This window comes from Hypanus sabinus, chromosome 31, assembly GCF_030144855.1.
Source record: "Hypanus sabinus isolate sHypSab1 chromosome 31, sHypSab1.hap1, whole genome shotgun sequence".
Lineage (NCBI taxonomy): Eukaryota > Metazoa > Chordata > Chondrichthyes > Myliobatiformes > Dasyatidae > Hypanus > Hypanus sabinus.
Genome location: NC_082736.1, coordinates 11,366,992 through 11,390,877, shown reverse-complemented (window position 1 = coordinate 11,390,877; position 23,886 = coordinate 11,366,992). Strand labels below are relative to the sequence as shown.

General features: G+C 43.6%; 2 protein-coding genes across 3 annotated transcripts in view; both read right to left on the bottom strand.

The window, feature by feature from the left end:
• Positions 1–23,886, bottom strand: part of LOC132383856 (histone H1-like) — a 48,961-nt gene that overhangs the window by 23,382 nt on the left and 1,693 nt on the right. The gene's annotated exons all lie outside the window — the stretch shown is intronic.
• Positions 15,288–15,898, bottom strand: LOC132383884 (histone H2B-like). Its single transcript, XM_059955084.1, has one exon. It carries the CDS (start codon positions 15,660–15,662, stop codon positions 15,288–15,290), a length of 375 nt encoding a protein of 124 aa, XP_059811067.1. The 5' UTR covers positions 15,663–15,898.

The window sequence follows — 23,886 nt, the reverse complement described above, 5'->3', positions numbered from 1 at the left end:
ATGAGAAATCACAGTGAGAGCAACGCTGTAAGTTAATAGATAATCGATATATTGAACTAAGATGTTAATGCCGATCCTGTTAGAAGTAACGACGGTCGATAATGTTTATGCTTTCGTTAGTTAAAGAGTTGCGGATAGTTTGCATGGAAGTGTATTTAAAGTAGTCAATGGAGCAGGTAAACTCTCCCTGTATACTGCACCTTAGTGTAATGTAGTTATAGTCACCTTTACAAGTATTTACAATTGAAATGTGATATTAAGGAAGGAACAAATACTGTATCAATCTTGTATTGTTTTATCAACAGTTTTCACCATATGTTAATGTGAAGAGTGAACAGTAAATGGTTATTCTTACTGCGATCTGGTCTCATTGACTGGTTGATCTCGACGTTGAATTTGGCGTTATTAGTACACGCGAAGGAGAACGTTACAGTGAAAAAGCGGCATTATCAGGTGTTTCAAGTGCTGCAATGTCAGCTCGATCCGGGATCAAGTCGACGCCGCCCAGCGACAAGGGCAGTAGAGCGACATCAAGTAAGTCCACCCAGGCAAGAGCCAAGGCAGAAGCCGCCAAGGTGCGACTGCCTTACGCCAGACAAGAAGCAGTTTTGAAACTGAAACAGGCCACCAGAGAAGCCAAAATCCAGAAAGAAAAGGCTGCCAGAGAAGCCGAAAGGGCCGCCAGACAAAGAGCAGAGGCCGACAGAGAAGCCGAAAGGGCCGCCAGACAAAGAGCAGAGGCCGCCAGAGAAGCCGAAACCCTGTTGGAAATGGCAAAAATATTGACAGAGTTGCAAGTGCTGCAGCTAGAAAGAGAAGAAGAAGCTGCCATGGCGGAAGCAGAGTACATAGAAGAAGCTGAAGGGTCGCGTGATCTGACCGAAGTAAGATCTACTTTAGAAAGGACCAGACTGGAACGCACAAGCGACTATGTACAATCTCAAATAGACAGGCAGGCTCGTCTCCCCTCTCCATACATATTCGATAACTTCCCCAGCTACGAGGAACCTCAGAGAGTCACGATTGCATCACATCCATACGAGGAAGAAAATTTACCCTCGCGACTCCGTGATGAATTCAAGAATGAAAGAGCTGACAACCGATACTTCTTGACACCAAACTTACAAAGTTTGATGCGAAGAGACGCGGAGGTCGAATCCAGGATGGCAAATTCCATAAGAAACGTAGGCTCTCAGTCATATAGACGCCAACGTACTTCTCCAGCCCGCATGCCGCTTACAGCCGATCCCATGATGCAGTATTTAGCACGACGGGATCTCGTCACTTTGGGACTGTACCAGTTTGACGATAAACCTGAAAATTACCGTGCATGGTACTCCACATTCACCAACGCGATCGACGGAGTCCAGCTCAGTGCAACCCAAAGGTTGGACCTTATGGCGAAATGGCTGGGGAAAGAATCACGCGACCAGGTGAGACGCATACGTTCAGTGTACATCAACAAACCCGAACTAGCCAGATAACGTGGTTTTAGGTGATCAAGAGCGGAGTCGTTCAGAGGTCGGAGATTAAATTCACCCTCCCGGGGCTGACTCCGAAAGGTTATTTCACGACCCTGCGCCCAGTGATCCGCTGACACTCTGCAAAGGGAGTGAACTCCATTCAGCCGGCTGAGGGGAGAAAATGAGTCGGGACTGAAGCGAACCGGTTTTTGTGCAGACTTATATCGGTTTACCTTCCGGAAGAAACATGTCGAGGCTGTGACAGATACAGAATATCAAACGGATGGAAATCACCCGCTGCTCAGCCCTTTCATGGACATTGTGAGCGGCTCTGAAAAGAGCCTTTGGGTAAATAGATTCAGCTTACGTCGCTTCACTTACTGGCAGCGCCGGTTTTCTTGGGCAACAGTACGGCCTGGATGTTGGGTAACACACCGCCCTGAGCGATAGTCACCCCTCCCAGCAGCTTGTTCAGCTCCTCGTCGTTGCGGACGGCCAGCTGCAGGTGTCGGGGGATGATGCGGGTCTTCTTATTGTCCCGGGCCGCGTTGCCCGCCAATTCGAGGATTTCCGCCGTCAGATACTCGAGCACAGCAGCCAGATAGACCGGGGCTCTGGCATCCACCCGCTCAGCATAGTTGCCCTTTCTTAGGAGTCTGTGAACCCGGCCGACAGGGAACTGTAGTCCAGCCCGGGACGAGCGAGATTTGCCCTTGGACCGAGCTTTGCCAGTGCCGCCTTTTCCACGTCCAGACATTTCCACAGTCGCAACAACTGCTAACTTCAAAACAAAATAAAGGAATGTTCACCCCACCCCAACTCGCCCTTTTTATACCTTCTTTGAGAATAGAATCTGATGTTTGTGATTGGTGTGATCCTGCTTATTCTCATTAGTGAAGAGAAACGTCCCAATCGAAGAACTGCCTTAATCACCAATCAGCAGTCTTTAAAAGCAGAAGCGCGCATAGGAAACGTCTCCTCCCCAAAGTGCACTGAAATTTGGAAAAAGCCCGCCAAAAATCAAACTATTATTTAAATATAATTTGAAATGAAATAATTCCAGATCGGTTTTAAGATTGGGATTTCGCATTTCCCTCTGTTACTGAAACAGGACCCAAGTGTCTGGGAACTCAATTCTCTAATTCCTTTCAACCCTTTCAAAACTGTGTGCAGTTTTGGTCCCCTAATCTGAGGAAAGACATTCTTGCCCTAGAGGGAGTACAAAGAAGGTTCACCAGATTGATTCCTGGGATGGCAGGACTTTCATTTGAAGGAAGACTGGATCGACTGGGCTTATACTCGCTGGAATTTAGAAGATTGAGGGGGGATCTTATTGAAACGTATAAAATTCTAAAGGGATTGGACAGGAAGATGGTTCCCGGTGTTGGGGAAGTACAGAACAAGGGGTCAGAGTTTATGAATAAAGAGGAAGCCATTTAGGACCGAGATGAGGAGAAACTTCTTCAAACAGAGAGTGGTGGTTCTGTGCAATTCTCTACCACAGGAAACAGTTGAGGCTGGTTTATTGGCTATCTTTCAGAGGGAGTTAGATATTGCCCTTGTGGATAAAGGGGTCAGGAGATATGGAGAGAAAGCAGGGACGGGGTTCTGAGTTGGATGATCAGCTATGATCATATTGAATGGCAGTACAGGCTCAAGGGCCGAATGGCCTACTCCTGCACCTATTTTCTATGTTTCCATGAACCGAAAAAAAACTGACCCTCAGCTTCTGCCCACAGTCGGTCACTGTGTGAACATTATCAGGTTATAGACAAATGGCGCTTCTCAAATTGTGACCAGCGTCTAGTCTGCAATTTTAAAAAGTTTTTCTATGAAAGAGTCATGAGATCTTTTAGGCTTGTGTTAAAATTAGATTCGGGTGTTACCCAACTGCAACCAATAAACTCCTGAAGCCAGAAATAAAACAACAATGGTAGCAATCCTCTGCGTGGTGTGGATACAGAGTGGGACGGACTGATGGGGAGGGGGAGGTAACGATTCCTTTTCAGTGCAGTGGGAGTTTATTCCAACTGTGACTTAGCTCTTGTAAAAGTTACCAGACATAAAATATGTATAATTTATTACCTAAATGGTAGTACAACTCTCCCATTGAAATTGTGAGTGGCTCTTAAAAGAGCCGTTGTGTTTTCGATCATCTCACTGGGGAGCTTTACTTGGAGCTGGTGTACTTGGTCACTGCCTTTGTCCCTTTGGACATGGCGTGTTTGGCCAGATCCCCGAGCAGCAGCAGGCGCACAGCGGTCTGGATCTCCCGGGAAGTGATGGTTGACCACTTGTTGTAATGGGCCAGGCGGGAAGCCTCACCCGCGATACGCTCGAAGATATTGTTCACGAGCGAGTTCATGATGCTTATGGCCTTGGAGGAGATGCCAGTATCGGGGTGAACCTGCTTTGTCTCTCTCCACTGCCCATTTGGGTAACACCGTGGACTGGGAACTGGCGCTGATCGCTGGGAGTTGCCGCTGTTGGGTAATTCGGCAGGAAGGAAATCGAAAATACAAAATGGATCATAAAGTACAGGCGCAGTATTCGGCCATTCAACCTATCGTATCTGATAGAAAAGCAGATGGTATGAGAAAAACACACACTTGAAAGTATGAAACATTTATGTAATGAAACATGGCAGCAGGAAATCGAAAGTCATCATGAGAGACCCATTTCAGAGTGAGGGTGAAAGTTGTTTATTGTTATATACAACTGGCTTACAGCAGATTCAAAGACACACAGTATTGGAGACACAACATTTACAAAATAAAAACATACTCTACAGAATTATAAAGAGGTAGCAGAATTTCAACAAGAGCCCATTGCATTATGAAGTGGTCAAAGTGGTGCTACTGAGGTGGTAATGAGGGTTGTCCATGTTTGTTAAACAACAGAATGTCTTTACCCATCTGTCTCTGGTAGAGTGTGAAAGTGGGGGTTCATTCCGTATCTGTCAGTCTCTGGTACAGTGTGAGAGTGTGGGGTTCATTCAGTACCTGTCACTCTCTAGTACAGTGTGAGAGTGCGGGATTCATTCTGTACCCGTCACTGTCTGGTACAGTGTGGCAGTTGGACTTCACACTGTATCATCCAATTTCTCATGCAGTGTAAATGTATTAAGTTCTTTCAGATTCAGTCTTACTATAGAACTCTGATTAGATCAAGTTTGCTTCTTAAATAAAAATCATACAATGCAATGAGGCCACACTTAGCTTGGAAGTACAACATTTTCTATCTGGGTAGCTTCCAAACTGATAGCATGAACGTCAAATTCTTGAATGTCTGGTAATGCCCCCCTTACCAGTTCCCCTCCCCTTTTTCTTCTCTCACATTGCCCACCCATCACCTCTGCCGTGTGCTCCTCCCCTCTTTTCTTTCTTCCATGGCCTTCTCTCTCTTTCAGCAATCTTCCCAGCTCTTTACTTCATTCCTCGCTTTCAAGATTCACCCATCACCTTGTTTTCTCTCTCCCTTATCCCCACCTTTTAACTCTGCTCCTCATCTTTTTTGTCTCCAGTCTTGCCGAATGTTTTTGGACTGAAACATTGACTGTATTTTTTTGTCCTACAGATGCTGCCTGGCCTGCTGAGTTCCTTCAGCATTTTGTGTGTGTTGCTTGGATTTCTAGCAACTGCAGATTTTCTCTTGTTTGTGACACAATGTTGTATATTGGTACCTCAGGGATGATGTATCTGGTTACATTGAACTACTCTGAATGGACTTTGCAGCAGAGCATCCAGAGCAACAATACCAGACCATTGAATCCAACTCTGGGCTTGTGATAAATATGTAACTTCCCTTGAGTCTCTGTGTGGGAGGGTTTGAATGATCTGTATTGTTACGAAGGACGAACAACTCTGATGAGCAGAAGGGTGCAATATCGCCCATGCCCCCCCCCCCGCCTTTTGGAGAATCGCAGATCACTACTATTTCAATGCTGTTATCAAGGAAGTAAGAAAGATAAAGGAAAGTTGCCAGAGCAGTTGTTATTGATAACAGCTCATGAAAGAGAATGAGAGAGAGACACAGCTGAGATGGAACGTCTCCTACTGACAAAAGCCATTGATTTACTACTATTGTCATGTGGAGAAGGATTGTTTACTTGGTACATTTCTATTCATTGAAACCCCTCAGGGGGCAACCAGAGTGGGCTGGTTTGATGGGTTACATCATCCCAACCTGACTGACACCTGAAACCCCGTGAGTGGGGATAAAAGTGAGGTCTGGGGTAACACCCCTCAGACACACCAGCAGAAACGCTAATGAGCATCAGAACCTCACGAGACAGGGTGGGATACCGGAGACCAAACGAAGGGTTGGTAACTTTTAACTCACAGTGTTTTGTAGCGAGACTGGTGGGGGCTTGTGTGTTGTCCACCCTTGCCTGGGTGACGAGTCCACCACGGAAGAATGGACTAGCTGAAGGACGGAGGGGTCATACGTGAATGGCCACAACCACAACGTATCGACGGGTCAAAATGATAAAGGAAGGTTGGCAAGATAATAGCTGTTACTGTTCCCACGTTTTCTCTCTCTGTCTCAACAATTGAAACACCGCGACAAACAACTACCACAACCTGCATGAACTGAACGGAACTTTATATATCCATCTGACAATTCATTATCCCCTAGACAACGATGGAGCTTGTTTCACTAGTGATTATTATTCTACCTGCACTTTTAGGTTTAGTATTGTTAACGTATATTCGCATTGATATTATTTTGTATATTTTTGCTAATAAATATTGTTGAAAATAGTATCACCAGACTCAAACGGACACTTCTCTCTTTGCTGGTAAGATACCCAGTTTCGGGGTACGTAACAGTATCATGTAGCAACATTCGGACTGATGGAATTGAAAATGATTTTGACTGTAGCTATGTAACCAGTGTGTCCACAGTGATCAGTGATGGGGCCTCTGTATGATCTGATTAAAATACACACGGGCTGATCAGATCACTGATGATATGAATGTTGGTGCAGTTGTGGGTGGTGAGGAAGGTTGTCAAACGGACAGAACTGACATTGAAAGGAAATAAACTGCTATAACAATCACAGAGGGGGAGCAGTGAGAGGACTGGGGGGGAGGGGTGTCTGTGTAGATTAATGTAATGGGTGGAAACATGCAGAATTAACAACCACCAACATTGAGTTGTGTTTCTCTTTAAAAGGCTGGACAGATGTTATGATGTAATTATGTCATTTAATTTTAAACCGTGCTTTGTTTCTGTGTTTGGAGGATAATAAATGAGTTGTTACAGTTGTCCCTAAACATAAAATGCCCCATGCCATTTTAATTGTAAAAATCCACAATAACATACTGGGTACCAGTAGCATTCACACCACAAGAATACCGCAGTGTCAGTCTGCAACGAGAAAGCCTGATCACATTCTCTTCAGGTTCAATGGCATTGCTGACTCTGACTTTACCACTGACAAATGCCAACAAATGCGTGTTCTTAGTAGGTCTGTGGGAGATACCCGGAATGTGAAGCTGTACTAATGGAGAGAGACAAACTGAGCCAAGTCACAGCTTGATGAAGGGCAGAGAGGAATACAGAGAATCTGATGTTGTGTCCTTATGCCTGAACTATTCCCAGTTAGAAGTGTTGATCCACCAAATTGTGTTCAGCCTCTCTGTAACAGTGTGACATCAGACATCAATGAAAAAACTAAATAATCTCAGCTGAAATGTTGTCTTTCACCTATTGGTCTTCTTTGCAAACATTTTACAGGGCAGAAAAGGCAAGGAATTTATGTCTGAGAATCTCAAACACAACAGTGTGTCTATTCTCATGTGTTTATCAGTTCCCCGACATTCGAATACTACTAATCATTGAATGTGAAGGAGGAGATGGTTGAGAGGACAGCATACCAGTCTGAGCAAGGAGAACCCCAATACACTGACATGTCCTTGATCTGACCTGATAAATGGCCACAGAGTTGATACCACTGAGCTGACATTCACTTCCTCTCATTTTGCAAGGGATTCACCAGGCCACTGAACCTGCAGATACACCAGCCAGTTCACAGGGGGAGAGGCCATTCACCTGCTCCGTGTGTGGGAGAGGATTCATTCAGTCACATGGCTCTTACGCCATCAGCCGGGTCACACCGGTGAGCAGCTAGACTTGGCTCAGTTGTCTCTGTCTCTCACCTGTTCCAAGTGTGGGAGGAGATTCAATCGGTTCAGCCATTTTGTGAGGCTCCAGTGAGTTTAAAATACATAGAGGACACACTTCGGTCTTGTGTCAGCAAAGAAATTTACTCAGTAATCCCACCTGCAGAAACACTGGCAACTTGACATCAGGGAAGAAGTTTAATAAAGCTCTAGATGAACATTTTAACCATCATGATGACTGAATCTATTTGGAAGTTCATGTGAGACTGTCAATATCAGATTCTGCAGATATTGTGACTGAACCCTGGACCCAGAGCATTGGAGTGTTTGTTCTGCTGATGTTAGTCTGAAAATACTCTGGCATTAATGTTGTAGATCTGTGACAAATTAATCAGCTCTATTTCAAATCTTGTGTCTCAGGAGCTTCCTGCCTGTCACACAGCTAATGTATAGTAGAGAGGCCACTCAGTTCATTTAGTACCAGCTCACGTTCCTATTCTACACCAGAGCTTTCAAATCCATCACTGCTGTTCACCTGTCACTCACCCTAAAATATACATTTTGCAACTGCTCAGCCTGTGACTGCAGAGGTTTACTTTGAATTAAATCCATAACTTTCTGGAAACTGCAGAAGATGAATTCACTAGGGTTTTGCCCCAAATAGTCTTCATTCCTCACAGCTCTGGACCAAGGATGACGTCTTGTGTGGTTAAAATCTTCGTGTTCTGCTCTATTCATTGTTTTGGGTAATTTTCACAGATTTTGAAGGGCTGTGCCTTACACAGCCGGGCTGTTGCAATACAATGCTGTCCTCTGAAATATGAGCAGAATGGTGGTTAAATATTCGATGGAGCAGAAACAAGAGGGCTCTACACTAATGAGGGCTTTGGGACTCCAGACGTGATGGAGCCTCAAGTTTACAGGGTGTAGAAGGAAGGATTCAGACCAGGAGGATGAGGCTACAAATGAAAGTTCAGAAACATTTGGCAACTGATTGACTGAAAAAGGAGGTTTATGTTTGCAAAATGCTGGGGGGACTCAGTAGCCCAGGCAGCATCTATGGAGAGGAATAAATAATGAATATTATGGGCCAAGACACTTCATCCTATCTAGACTGTTTATTCCTTTGCTTAGATGCTGCCTGTCCTGCTGAGTTCCTGCAGGACTTTGTGTGTGGTACTTTGCAGTTTATTCTCAGCATCTGCTGAACCTTGGGTTTCATATCTACATTTCTAAGTGAGTGGGACTTTGACAGTTGTCATACAAAATGCCCGTTGTCATTGAGTAACAGGAGAAAATCTGCAGATGCTCGAAATCCAAGGAATACACCCACAAAATGCTGAAAAACAATGAGGAGTAAATTTTAAAGGTGGGGAGGGGAGCGAGAAACACAAAGTGATAGGTGGAACTCAGAGGGGGGGGGGACAGATGAAGTCCAGAGCTGGGAAGTTGAGTGGTGAAAGAGATACAGGGCTGGAGAAGGTGGAGTCTGATAAAGAGAACAGAAGGCCATGGAAGAAAGAAGATTGAGGAGGAACACTCGAGGGAGGTGATGGGCAGGTAACAAAAGTGAAAAGGGGACGGGGAATGACGATGGAGGGGAGGCATGGCCAGAAGATGAAGAAATCAATGTTCATTCAATCAGATTGGAGGCTACCCAGGCAGAATACAAGGTGTTGTTCCTCCTACCTGAGTGTGGCCTCATTGGGACAGTATAGGAGGCCATGGATTGACATTTTCATTGATTATATTTTTTGTGGAAGCTTGCTGTGTTGAAGTAGATGCTGAGTTTTCTGCATAAAAATATTGACAGCTTTTGGGACATGTGGCATTGAACCAGCATTTGCCCCTCAAATTAATCCAGAATATTGTTACGTACTCGTGACACATGACAGTGGTGCCCTTGTCATGTGACTGGGGTTGAAGCTGTACTGGACTTGAGGTGATGGTCTTGTGATGGTGGTGCCGTCATTTTCCCACCAGTAGAGATCATGTGACGGGTTTTTTTTTTACAGGTTATAAAAGGTAGACCCCACCCTGTGAGGAGGGACAGTTCGTGGCTGGATTTGCCAGGTTGACTCCATGCCACTGCGTGTTTGAAGTGATGACGCAGTTTAGCTGAAGGATGAAGTTTTTATTTAATGCCTAAAGTTTAAGAGGTCATTGCCAGCAGGTTCTTTATGATTCTGTTAGTTCGAAATTAGTGGAGAGTGAAGATTCGAAGTTGGAAGTTAAAGATCGAGGAAAATCGCTTCCTACGGTGAAACAGGGGCGACATTTGTTTGATCCTTATTTGGAAGGATTTTGTTGACTATCTTCGTGTTAATCCCTAGGTTTAACTAGAAAGGATTGAAGGTAGTGGAGAAGGAAAGGTCAGTGCCTTTAAGCCGTTCTGTTTCGTGAATTCTTCGTGGGAAGTTCGACGTCGGGGATCGAAGCAAGCGACGTGAAAGAGAACCTAAATCGTCTTATAAAGTCTCTCCTTTCAAATGGACTGTGAGCATATCGAACTTTTGGCAATACCACTTTAAAGAACTGTTTTTGGAATATCACTTTACGAACTGTTTGAACAGCCGCTCAGCAGCTGTTTCCGGTTACGGTAGTGTTTGTTTACTTTTGGGGGGTTTGTTTTCTGTGTTTAATAAACGTGTTGTTTGTTATGAAACCCTTGCCGAACTCATATATTTATTGTTGCCTGAATACGTAACAATATTAACAAAAGCACATTACCTCTCTTTTCCAAAATATTACTCAACCATTCTATCACCATAAATTCCATAACTTTACACAAATGGGACATCAGTGATAACTAGAAGTATCCAACAGGGGTTTCCCAGGTTTTAGAAAAGACACTACAATTGCCATTTTCCATGAGGAGGGAAGATGGCCTGGAAGTCCAAGTATGATTCAAAAATTGCAATATTATCTCAAAAGAGTTGTTGGCCATACGTTTAAACATGCAATAACATGTATCATCCATTCCTGGAGTCATCTGACCTGTACTATTAATAGCTTCCTTCAATTCACACAAAGGAAACTCTACATCACTATCATTGCTACAGCTGGTTTCCAATATATTAAAGTATTCTCTTAAAAGCTTATCCCTACATTCTTTAGTCTCTTAAACAATTTTGATTATGAATTGCAGCAAATGACCGAGCCAGTACTCAACCTTCTCTCTTTCAGGAACAATTGTATTAACTTTTTCAATCAATACTGGGAACACTGTGAATCCCGCACCCCCATTTTGTTAATCATTCCCCAAACATCTCCAAGTTTAATAGTCCTTCCAATACTATCACAATATGACCTCCATTAAATCTTTTTCACAACCTTCGTTACTTTCCTCACCACGGCCTGTGACCTGCTACACTTAATATGATCACTCAGTGAGTGATACAGTACTTCTTAACTTTCTCTCAATAATTGTCTCTGCACACTCCTCCGACCCCCAGGGTACAGCCTTTCTGCTATTAATGCACTTTTTAATATGAATCTCATCCACCCCAGTTTGATGAATAATGTGATGTTTCTTTGCAGAAAACCACATCATACTCACCATTCAGCTCATACAGATGCTCACCACATAAATCATTAAAACTTCTCCCAATTTGCTTTACTAAAGTTCCACCTCCTAAAAGTGGCCTCCTGTCCCTGATATAAATCCATACCCAAGCTTACAAATACAGGGAAATTGTCACTTCCCAATGCTTCATCACCCATGATATCTCACGACTCACTCCAATGTTCAAAACTAAAGTTGCATTTACAGTAGTTTCCTAACTATTGTGCACATTAAATCTTGTTCCTCTCCCACCATTAAAACACACAAGATGTGAAATATCTAAAACTCCTCTACAATCAAACCATCCATCATTCTGAGAACAAACCCACAGTTTACTAACTATGTGTTAAAATCCCCACACCATACAACCCTTAGTGAGCTAAGGGACTCCAACGTATACTCTCCAACAAATCAATCAAAAACTTTCCACAATGGTTATAATAATATACCACTTTAAAGCCCCTACCTGTGGAAGAACATATGTCTTCAAATGCCTCATACATTTCATTTATATCCAAAACGTTAAGCCCTCTCGTTATGAAACTTGCAACACAACGCCCAATTACAATATAATCTCGGAAAGAAGAACTTAAATGTGGTAGCAACCAGGTTCCCTGAATACATACAACAGCAGATAGATTTTTTTTTTCAGAAATTAACTTGAGGTCTTGACTATTGAAAATCAGGCTTCCGGAAAGTGCCCTTCTTATGGAGTCTGGGGGAATGTACTGGGATGTTAATGATTGGTGAATCTGTGACTGATCTGATTGGAAAGAACAAATATTCCAATTAGGGAGCTGCTTTCTTCACCAGTCAAGAGACAGCAACGACTGAAGCGCAAAAAATAACCGTCTAACCGCCGAAATAAACTCAAAATTGCAAAACACCAAAAACGCCTTTGTTGCTAAAATTAAACCACAACAGGTTTGTTTGTCGACCCTTTACCCACGTTACTGAAGTCCAAAATATTTAAACCAAGTATAGTTAATATTGTGATGGTGTCTGGTAATTTAGTTCACCGACTTCCATCAATTGATAAATGATTCGAATAAAACCGTTTGTCAGCGTCTGTTCGCGGTCGGTCATTGTGTAGACTAAAGTCAGTTTAGCATCGGGTCGCCCTTCAGAAAGTGGGCTTCAGAAATATTCTGAACGAACCGTGACAGTGTTCGGCACTCGCGTTGGAATGTAGTTAAGAGAAGTAAACAAAATGGGACAAAACTTAATGAACCGCATTCCCCGCAGTAACTAAACCAGAAACAATTAGTGTCACGTTAGGGGAATTTGATGACCTAGAACAGGGGTCGGCAACCCACGGCTCTTTCATCTCTGTGCTGCGGCTCCCTGTGGCTTTGGAAAATAAATGATGAGTATTTAATTAAAATGTATCTTACGTTAGTTTGTTAGTTTTTGAAATGTAATTCTAAATTTGAAGATTATAGTGATCTTGTACAATCTAAATAAAACGTGTTTTTTGTCGCTATTAATATACGTCACCACTGCCAATGCCTGACACCCGCCAGTGCGCGATTTTTTTTAATTTTTCAATCCAAGGTAGGCTAACTATGGAGAATTCTAAAAAAAGAATAGTGACTGAAGAAAACATAATGTTTAATGATACGTGGGCAGATTCATTTGCTTTCACTGCTGACGAGACTGGTTTACTGGTATACTTAATATGCAATGAGAAAGTAGCAAATGACAAAAAGTCAAATGTCGCAAGACATTTCCAGAATAAACACGCAGCCTTTGCTCAAAAATATCCGGATGGAGATGAGAGAAAAAAAGCCGTTTCAGAACTGATGCGTAAGGTTGATCTGAGCAAAAATCATTTCAAGAAGTGGATGAAGTCTGGAAAATCAACTACATATGCTAGTTTTGTTGCCGCTCAGGAAATAGTCAGGCACGGGAAGCAGTTTACAGATGGTAAATATATAAAAGAATCTTTCATTAAGATTTCAGAACATCTATTCACGGGCTTTAAAAACAAGAGTGAAATTGTGCAGAAAATCAGGGATATGCCCCTCTCTGCAAAGACTGTCAAAGACAGAACCATAAGAATTGCAGAAGACAAGCAAATTAAAGACATCAATTCAGCTGTGGCCTACTCAATTGCCTGTGACGAGTCTAAAGACATTGAACAAATACCGCCTCTAAAAGGCCATACACGGGGGGGGGGGGGGGGCAGACATCTATGAGGCTGTCTTGAATTGTTTAAGAGCCAAAGGAATAAAGATCACCCACCTGGTGTCAGTAGCTACTGATGGGGCACCAAGTATGACAGGAGCGCACAAGGGATTTGTGGCTTTACTGCAGAAGTCGCTGGTCAGAAAGCTGCTGACTTTTCACAGCACCTTGCACCAAGAGGCACTGTGCGCTCAAACATTTCCTCCGGAATGCACAGAAGTAATGGATGTTGTCATTCAGATTGTCAATAAAATAATGGCAAAAAGTTTAAATCACCGTCAATTCCGTTTGTTACTGGACGAGCTGGAAAACGCATATTCTGATCTCCTGCTGCATAACAAAGTCCGGTGGCTGTGCAGAGGGGAGGTGCTGAAATGCTTTGTTGCGTGTCCAGAAGAAGTGAGAACTTTCCTGGGCAGCAAAGGCTCACCTTTTCTGAGCTGGAACAGCCAGTGTGGCTGGAAAAGCTACACTTCATGGTAGACATGACAGCGCACATGAACACACTGAACGCAGCTCTTCAGGGGAAAGGACGCACAGCCCTGCACATGTTGGAGGATGTTTTGGCATTCGAGCGCAAGTTCACAGTGCTTGCCAGAGATTTACAGAAAGGCACATTGTCTCACTTCCCCAATTTGAAAGAGTTCAAACATGCTCACGTCATGATTAATTCGGAGTATTACATTCTGCAATCATCGCAATCCAAGCATCGTTTGGGAAACACTTCTGTGAGTTTAGAGAGGAAAAAAACACATTATCCTTCCCGGCCACCCCCTAAGCATCGATCCATCCCAACTGAATACGACTGCATTGTCAACCTGATCTTGAGCTGGAACTGGCCGACATAGCCGACAAAGACATATGGGTGTCCAAGTTTAGACGCTTGACAGCAGACCTTGAAGATGTGGCCCGTCAGAAGTCCGTTCTTGCTCAGAATCACAAATGGAGTGATATTGAAAACCTCTCCAAATCGGACAAACTTGTGTTCGAAACATGGAATGCTATCCCCGACACTTAGGTAAACATTAAGAAGTATGCGCTTGGAGTCCTGTCGATCTTTGGATCCACATATGTATGTGAGCAGGTGTTCTCCAACATGAACTTTATTAAAAACAAACATCGTGCACGCCTCACAGATAACAGCTTGCGATGAAGGTGACGTCATATAGCCCTGATGTGCAGACGCTGTGCGCTGAAGTCCAGGAGCAGAAATCCCATTAACCAAGTATGATAAATATTTTAATTGCCTATTATTTTAGGTATATTCATATTTTTTCATTGTTCAGTGAAATAGTCCTTTTATTTTTCAGGGTGACAGCTGGCTGACGTTATTTTTGGTTTGCTGCTGGCGGACAGTTTAAGTTCGGCGTTTTTCATAAATACAAGAAGGACTCAAATAGACTGAGTATTTTACTTAAAAGTAACCTTCAACCCAACGTCTTTTTTTCGGAGTTCAAAATGTTTTTGTTGCATGCAGAAATGTAATTTCATTTTCTCTGCAGGAGTTTATCAATTTCATAAATGCAACACATTATAGTTTGTTTATACATAGCATAAAGACAAAAAAAGCGTTGTGTGCAGTGTTATCTCATTTTAAATATCAAATGGGTTTTGTGGCTCCCAGTGTTTTCTTTTCTGTGGGAAATGGGTCCAAATGGCTCTTTCAGTGGTAAAGGTTGCCGACTCCTGACCTAGAAGTAACAACGGGGAAGGGGTGCGTAGCGATTCCGTGTCTGTGCAGAGGGCAGGAATTAACAGAGAAATCGGGATTACGCTGAAGAGTGGACAGCAAGTTCTGAGTAACGGAAATAAGATTCTGAATGAGCGTGTCAACAAGAAACTTACAAATTTACCTCACATCCATGTCTCAACATTGAATAACTCTTTTAATGAAAACGTGAGTGGCTCTTAAATGAGCCTTTGATTTTCCTGTTTGTTTTGTCTTTACTTGGAGCTGGTGTACTTGGTCACCGCCTTTGTCCCTTCGGACACGGCGTGCTTGGCCAGCTCCCCGGGCAGCAGCAGGCGCACGGCGGTCTGGATCTCCCGGGAGCTGATGGTAGACCGCTTGTTGTAATGGGCCAGACGGGAAGCCTCACCCGCGATGCGCTCGAAAATATCGTTCACGAATGAATTCATGACGGTCATGGCCTTGGAGGAGATGCCGGTGTCGGGGTGAACCTGCTTCATCACTTTGTAGATGTAGATGGCGCAACTCTCCTTCCTCGACCTCTTGCGCTTCTTGCTAGATTTGCTCGTCGGTTTGGACGGAGCTTTCTTGGCGCCCTTCTTGGGAGCGGGTTTCGGTGCATCAGGCATTTCCCCGTCGGCTTCAAACACAATAATAAGCAGAAGCTGTTTGGAGCCCGGATTAAATAGGCAGCGCCCAAAGTGGTATGTTAATGAGGATAGGAATGCTGAGCATTTTCATTGGCTGTTTGAAGAAAGGAATCACCAATTGGAACGCCGGGGGACGGGAGGCGGCGCCAATGTGTGGTGGTTACCGCTGTTGTTTAATGCAGGAGGAAGTACAGAATGGCAGAGACAGGCGGGGGTGCGGGCTAAAATTGAAAAGGGAAACGCAAATTTCAAAAGTAGAATGCAAATAAAATCAGATGAAATATAGTAAAATTAAAGACTAAAACGTTTAGTTCATGACACAGGGCAGCAAGAGAGCGAAGGAGAGGTTTGGACATTTCAATGAAAAGTTCAAATCGAGTTTATTTATGCCCAGGAGAAAGGAACAACGTACTTGTAGCTGCATCACAGACACATTGCATTAGACTCAACACTGACAAAAAACAAACTGGAATTAAATATGAATTATACCAAAATATTCAAACAGACAGAGGACTATCAGATCAAAATTAAAATAACAAAGAGACCGTGCGGGCAGTGGGAGAATCACACCTCTTGTGCTTCTTCATCTCGTCACTCTCGATTAAGTGTCACGCAACGCTGCCACTTTGATCCCGCCTACCTTCACTAACCAGGACCAACTCTTGCCTTTATTGGATTTTCCTCCTCCTTACACATTGGGTTTGTGGGGGTTTGGTTAATCGGGGTGTGTGCCCCCTTGGACCTGAGGATTAGGTTTCAGGGTAGGGCTGGTGGATGTATGCGTGAGGCTGGGAGAGATAAAGCTGTGGAGTTTAGTATGGTGAGATACGTGGGGCTATGGTGGATCGGGACGTGTAGTGGAGCCACTTTGATCTAGCCGATGCCTTTCATTAATGTGGTCCGACACCACTTGGCTTAATGAACTGGGTGTGCAAAGGGACACATCATTAGTAATGCAACCTGGGTCATTGTCGGTTTCCGGTCTTTAAGCATGAGACATCAACACCCAGGTGAACCAGGCAGGGTTGATCAGGCCCAGCTTGTGTTTATCCCATGGGCCAAGATTATGAGAGGAATGTAATCCTGCATGTTGTGGGTATTTTAGACCTTGTTACTTGGCTTTATTTTGACCGTTTGGGTAGTACAATCTTCTGAGTCTTACCTCCTAGTAAGGTTCAACTTTCCTACTTTAAATTTACACCTGTCTTTATTTATTACAACCAGACCACACAGCTTCAAAATAGAGCGGCATCCTTTCAGAATGCAGATGAGGAGGAGTTTCTTCAGGCAGAGAGTGGTGAATCGGTGGAATTTTTTGCCACAGGCAGCTCTGGAAGCAAAATCACTGGGTATAGGCAGAGATTGATGGATTCTTGATTGATCAGGGAATGAAGGGATACAAATGAAGGAAGGCGATTGGGACTAAGAGGAAAATATGATCAGTGATGATGAAATGCCAGAGAAGGTTCAACAGGCAAAATGGCCGAATTCTGCTCCTATATCTGATGGTCTTATGGACTCATTCAGTGACTAAAATTCTCCCAGACACTGCTGATCTCAGCTTTGACTCAACCCAGCACCTGAGGCTCCAGATTACTTATATATGGAATGCAGAAGTCCTTTCTGCTCAGATTAAAGAAATATCATCTCTTTTCCACCCTGAATGCTTGTCATCTCATTCTGAGCAACAGACGCAAAATGCTAGCGGAAGTCAGCAGGCCAGGCAGCATCTATGAAATAGAGTAACGAGCCGATGCTTCGGGCTGAGAATCATCACCAGGATGAGAACTGATGGAAGGGTCTCGGCCCGAAGTGTCGAAGTGTCGACTGTTTACACTTTTCCATAAAGGCTGTCTGTCCTGCTGAGTTCCTTCAGCATTTTGTGTGTGTTGCTTTGGATTTCCAGCATCAGCAGATTCCCTCGTGTTTGTGATTTACACACCATTCTGAGGGTGTTTTCCTCAGTTATGGAGCTCTCATTCAGGGGAAAGATCCCCCTTGCCTACTGTCTGTCACAGCCTGAAAGAATCTAACGGATTTCCTCATTTTCACATTGACTGCAGGGAATACAGACCCAACCCACTCACTCTCCTCCCACATAACCAACCCTCCATCCCTGCAACCAGCCCAGTCAGTGTGGGGAACAGTCACTGCGCTCCCTCTATTTCACGGTTATCCTTTCTGAGGAAGTGTGACCAAACCCGGACACTACATTCACGCTGTGCTCTCACCAGGGCCCTATAGAATCCAGTGAGACATCTGTACCCCTCTTCTCCACTCCTCCTGGATCACAGGACAAAATAATGTTTGCTCTCTCATTACTTGTAGTATCTGCATGTTAACTCAAGTGATTTGTTTATGACACCCAGGTCCCTCTGAACATTCCCATGTGGAAATAACTCTTACAGTTTGTTCCTGGGAATGGGTGATCTCACATTTCCCCACATTCTGTTCCATCTGTCCCATCCTCAACCATTCACTCTCTTGTCGACATCCCCCAAACCTTCTCACAACTGACACTGTCCGTCCCGCTCTGCCACAGCCGCAGACGTAGTCACTGAGTTATGTAGCACAGAAACAGGCCCTTCAGCCCAACACATCCATGCTGACCAAGTGGCCAAACAAAACCATTGTCCGTTGCCTGCAGAGGCAATCTGCAGTTACATTGATGGGATTATCGTATTGGCCCCCAATTACCACCAGGAGGTGCAGGAACGGAGATGTTTATGTTTATGGAGAGGTGCCAAGCAGGGTTGTCTTAGTGGGGGACTTTATTTTCCATAGAATTAATTAGATCTTTCTCAATACTTAGATGCACGAGATTTCTTCAGTGAATCCGAAGAGTATTTGAAATATTATGTACAGAGCCCAACCAGAGAAGAGAACATACGGGAATTAGTTTAGGGAAACGAGCAAGGCCTGGTGACTGCTAAGTGTCAGTGAACATTTTGGGAACAGTAATCGCAACTTTTTTTTTGGTTATGAGTAAGAATAAAAACAGATCTTGTATGAAGGTACTGAATTGCAGTAGGGCAAGTTAGGACGGAGTAAGACAGAAGTCAAGGGGCATTGATTGGGAGCAGCCACTGTCAGACAAGTCCATATCTGACATGTGGGAGTTGTTTAAATACCAGCAGCTCAGAGTTCAGGATCAGCATGTTCCTGTAAGGAGCAAGGACAAGGATAGTAAGGTAAGGGAACTTCAGATGAGTGGAAAGATCCTACATTGAAGGATATGGAAGGTTTATGAAGCTAAAATCAGACTGGTAATCTTCGGAATATAAAGATAGCAGAGAAATGCTAAAGGAGCTGATAGGAAAGGCCAAATGGCACCACAAACTCTACTTGCAATGTAGGATCAAAGATAATCCCAAGACCTTTTGATTTGCATTAATAAAACAAGGCTAACCAGAGAATGGAAAGGTCTACTCAAGATTAAAGGATGAATGATGTGGATGAAGTCAGACCAAGTGGCAGAGGTACTAAATGAGAATGTTGTGTAAATATTTACCGAGGAGAAGAAATTGAATGTCAATGAAAACAGAGTGGAGCAGGCTAATGTGCAGAGACTTGTTGAGATTAAGGAGGAGGTTGTGCTGGGACGTCTGAAAAGCAATAAGATGGAAAAGACTCCAGGACCTGAAGGAATATATCCTACAATAGTGAAAGAAGCAAGTGAGTAGATTGCTTGGGATTTCGCAAGGAATAGTGCGTCCTCAATCACAACATGTGAGGTCCCACAGTGCTGGTGTGTTGCAAATGTTGCAGCTTTGATCAAGAAGGTAAATAACAAGAATCCAGGAGCTGCAGCTCCTTATGCACCGTGTTAGAGAACCTGAGATGCAGCTCGATGATTTTCATCTGGTCAGGGAAAGAGTGGAAGGGATAGAGAGTAGCTATAGGCAGGTAGTCCCGCTGGGGCCTGGGGAGACAGGTAAGTGGGTAACAGTCAGGAGAGGGTTGGGCAAGAGGTAGATGCTCATCCTCTGCCCGTCCAATTTATCAAGGCCTTTCACCATTTAATTTCAATTAGGTCAACACTCATTTTCCTAAATTCCAGTGAAGACAGGCCAAAAGCCATTAAACACTCTTCATATGACAAGCTGTTTAATCCTGGAATCACTTTCGAGAACATTCTTTGTAACCCATCCAGCTCATCCTTCCTGAGATAAAGGACCCAAAACAGCTCACAACACTGAGATCGCACCAGTACTTTATATAGTACATTATTATGATTGGTGCAGATATTGTGGGCCAAAGGGCAGGTTGCCATCTGTTCCACATTGTGTACAGTGCTTTATCTAACAGCTATTGCAGGGACATGGTTACAGGGACTTGGACTGCGAATTTGACATTCCTACATGTTTAATGTTCCACATGGAATCAGCAAAATGGAAAGGAGCAGGGTGGATTTGTTTATAACGTGCGGGTGAAGGGGTGGACACAGTGCCATCAAAAGTATTCAGTCTGCTTTGGAGGTTTTCAAGTTTATTGTTTTGAAACGTTGAATTTGGCTTTTTTGACACTGATCAACATAAAAGACTCTGTGGTGTCAAAGTGAAAACAGATCTCTACAGAGTGATCTAAATTAATTGCAAATATAAAACACAAAATAATTCAGTGCATTTGTATTCACCTCCTTCAATTCAGTCATTAGTTGATGCACCTTTGTCAGTAATTACCGTTGGCTCTGTGTAGATAGGTCCCTATCCGCTTTGCACATCTGGACACTGAAAATTTTCTCCTTTCTTCTTAGAAAACTGCTGAAGCTCTGTCAGTTTGAATGTGGTTCATGAGCGAACAGATCTTTTCAAGTCCAGCCACAAATTCTCAATTGGATTGAGGTCTGAACTCTGACTTGGCCACTCCTGGACATTAACTTTGTTTTGAGGCATTCCTGTGTAGCTTCGTTGTTATGCTTATGGTGATTGTCTTGCTGGAAAATAAACCTTCTCCTAACTTGCAGTTCACTTGCAGACTGCATTAGGTTTTTCTCCAGGATTTCCCTGCATTTTGCTGCATTCATTTTATCATCTACTTTTATGAGCCTTCCAGGACCTGCTGTAGTGAAGCATTCCTACAGCGTGATGCAGCCTCCAATGTAATTCACGTTAGGGATGGTGTGTTTTTGATGATGTGCAGTGTTTGGCTTACACCAGACTTGATGATTAGTCAGATGGCCAAAAAGTTGAATTTTGGTTTCATCAGACCATGGGACCTTTTTCCAGCTGGTTTCAAAGTTCCCCCTCAAGGTTTCTGACTAACTCCACGTGAGATTTCATGAGAGTTTTTTTCCATCAGTGGCTTTCTCTTTGTCACTCTCACATAAAGTTGTGACAGTGAAACAACTAGGCAACAGTTGCTGTATATTCAGTCACTCCCATCTCAGCCACTGAGGCCTGTAACTTCTCCAGAGTTGTCACAGGTCGCTTGGTGGACTCCCTTACTGGCCCCTTCTTGCACAGTCACTCAGTTTTTGAGGATGTCTTGCTCTCGGCAGATTTACAGCTCTGCCATGTTCTTTCTATTTCTGGAGGCGTGACTTAACTGTACTCCAATGGTATTCAGTGACTTGAATTTTTTATACATCTCCTGAATTGTGTTTTTCAATAACCGTTTTGCAGAGGTTGCTTGGAATGTTAATCTGACTTCATGGTGTAATTTCTCCCAGGATACTGATGCACCAGCAGCTGGACCTTCCAGATATCAGTGTATTTTTACTACAATCTATTGAAACACCTTGACTGCACACAGTGATCTCCACTTAACTGATTATGCAATTCCTAAAACCAATTGACTGGACCAGTATTGATCTGGTGAGTCATATTAAAGGGGTGAATATGTGGACAGGCAAATATTTTGTGGTTTTTTTATCTGTAATTAAATTAGAGCACTTTGTAAAGATCTGTTTTCACTTTGACAAAAAAAGTCTTTTTCCATTGATTAGTATCATAACAACCCAAATTCAATGCACTGTTTTTCAATACTGCAAAATAATAAAACATGAAAACTTCCAAGAGGCATGAATACTTTCATAGTGGGGATAGTGATTGGGAAAGGGGGAAGGGAAAGACATGGGGAGGATATCAAAGAGAGATGAGAATAGAACTGTGATTTTTATGAGAGACTTAATCAGAAGCAGATTGGGATACCTCTGCACTGAGTACCTTTGCTCTGTGAGCTGCAACAACCACGACCTGCCAGTGGCAACCTATTCTAGTTCTGTTTCCTATTCCCATACCCACATATGTGCCTTACAGCTGTCTTAACCGGGTGTCAGGGTGGTAATTGGGTCAAGCTGGCACTTCCTATCAAATGCTGCCTCAAAATGCATCTGTCAACCAAATCCAGCTCCTGGCTTTTACATATGGCTTAGCTACTAAGCCCGATGGAACTGTTTCTAGTGCCAGCGGAAGGTGCAAATGGGTTACTGGGATCATATAACCAACTGCTTAGGGCAGATGGGGCTTGTCACCCACATTTGGCAGCTCATCCAGTGGAAGGAAAATTCTGATCTCAAACCCCCACTGGCTTGAGGCTAGACCCATTCAAGGGAAAGGTATTGGGAGTAAACTCTGAGGAAAAATACAGAACTGGATTCCCTGTCAGTCCGATGTTCAATGCAGACAGGCAATCCTGTGACACAGCTGGTGCCTGACTGCATTAGTCTTTGTTGTTGCACTGGATTCATCAGCTGCGTGGAGAGCAGGAGCCCCTGCATGGGCAACAGCTTGCTTTATATAACGTACTACCCTGGCTTGCATATTGACTTTCACAGCGAGGGCAGAATATCCATGGTCGACCCTGACCAACGGAGGGCCATCACCAACATGTCTGTCCATGGCTTCCTCTCCTACTACAATGAGGCCAAGTACAGGTTGAATGAGCAACGCCTCACATTCCGACTGTGTCGACTCCAATCTCAAAGGCGTGACCATTGATTTCTTCAAATTCAGGAAATCACTATCCTCTGTTTCTTGCCACACTCCACCTCAGTGCACATTGCACTTAATGTCAGTAAGACAAAAGAGTTGACTGAAGGATGGGTAAGGCTAAGGAACATGAACCAGTCCGCAGAGGGATCAGAAGTGGAGTGAGGGAACAATTTTGAGTTCCTGGGTGTCAATATCTCTGAGGATCTAACTTGGTTGCAACATATCGATGCAGCAACAGTATAAAGAGAGCAAGACAGTGGAGATATTTCATCAGGAGTTTGAAGATATTTGGTTTGTCACTTTAAAACACTCAAAACCTTATACAGATGTATTTGATATATTATTTGTTATTTCTGTTTCTGCACTATATTTAATCTACATAATATCCATATACACACACATTCTATAATTTACTTATTCTTTCTATATTATCATGTCTGCATTGAACTGCTGCTGCTAAATTAACAAATTTCCTGACACCTGCCGGTGATAATAAACCTGATTCTGGTTCTGACTCTGAATTCATCCCCACAGACGGATGTGGCCAAATCATTGGGTATATTGAATGATGAGGTTCTTGATTGTGGGGGTGGGGTATGAGTGTTCGCGAAGGTTAATCTGTCATGATCTCTTATTCCTGGCAGAATGGGGCAGCAGACAGGATGGGCCAAATGGCCGAATTCTGCTCCTGTGTCTTATGGTCTTGGAGCAGCTGCAGGACATTTCAAGGGGAAGGTTGAGCAGCCGGACATCGTGGTGGACAGTGCATGTTGGTTATAGCAACGTAGGGAGGAGGAGGGATGTGTTCCTGTGCAGTGAATTTAGAGAAATAAGACAGAAACTGAAAAGTAGTAAGCTCTATATTACTCCCAGTGACACTTGTTAGCGCATGGAGATACAGACAGATACCACTGCTGAATGTGTGCCTGATGAGCTGGTGCAGGGGACAAAGATTCAGATTCATGGATCAATGGGGATAACTACTAGGAATGATTGACAGAAACTGTTCACTCCCTCGGGTCTTCATGGGAAGGAACAGTTTTCTCCCTCCTAAAACTGCAGGGAATAGTTTTAACATCACAGGTTGGAGGTTTAAAGAGGATCTGAAGGGTGAGGTGATGGAGGTGGATAAAATTATGTGACACATACAGAGGTGAGAGAGACAGAGATAGTTTCTCTTGATGTGGGTGTAAAACTAAAGGAAATAGTTTTAATTTGAGAGGTGGGAAATTTAAAGGGAGTTTGAAGGGTAAGTATTTCACAGTGAG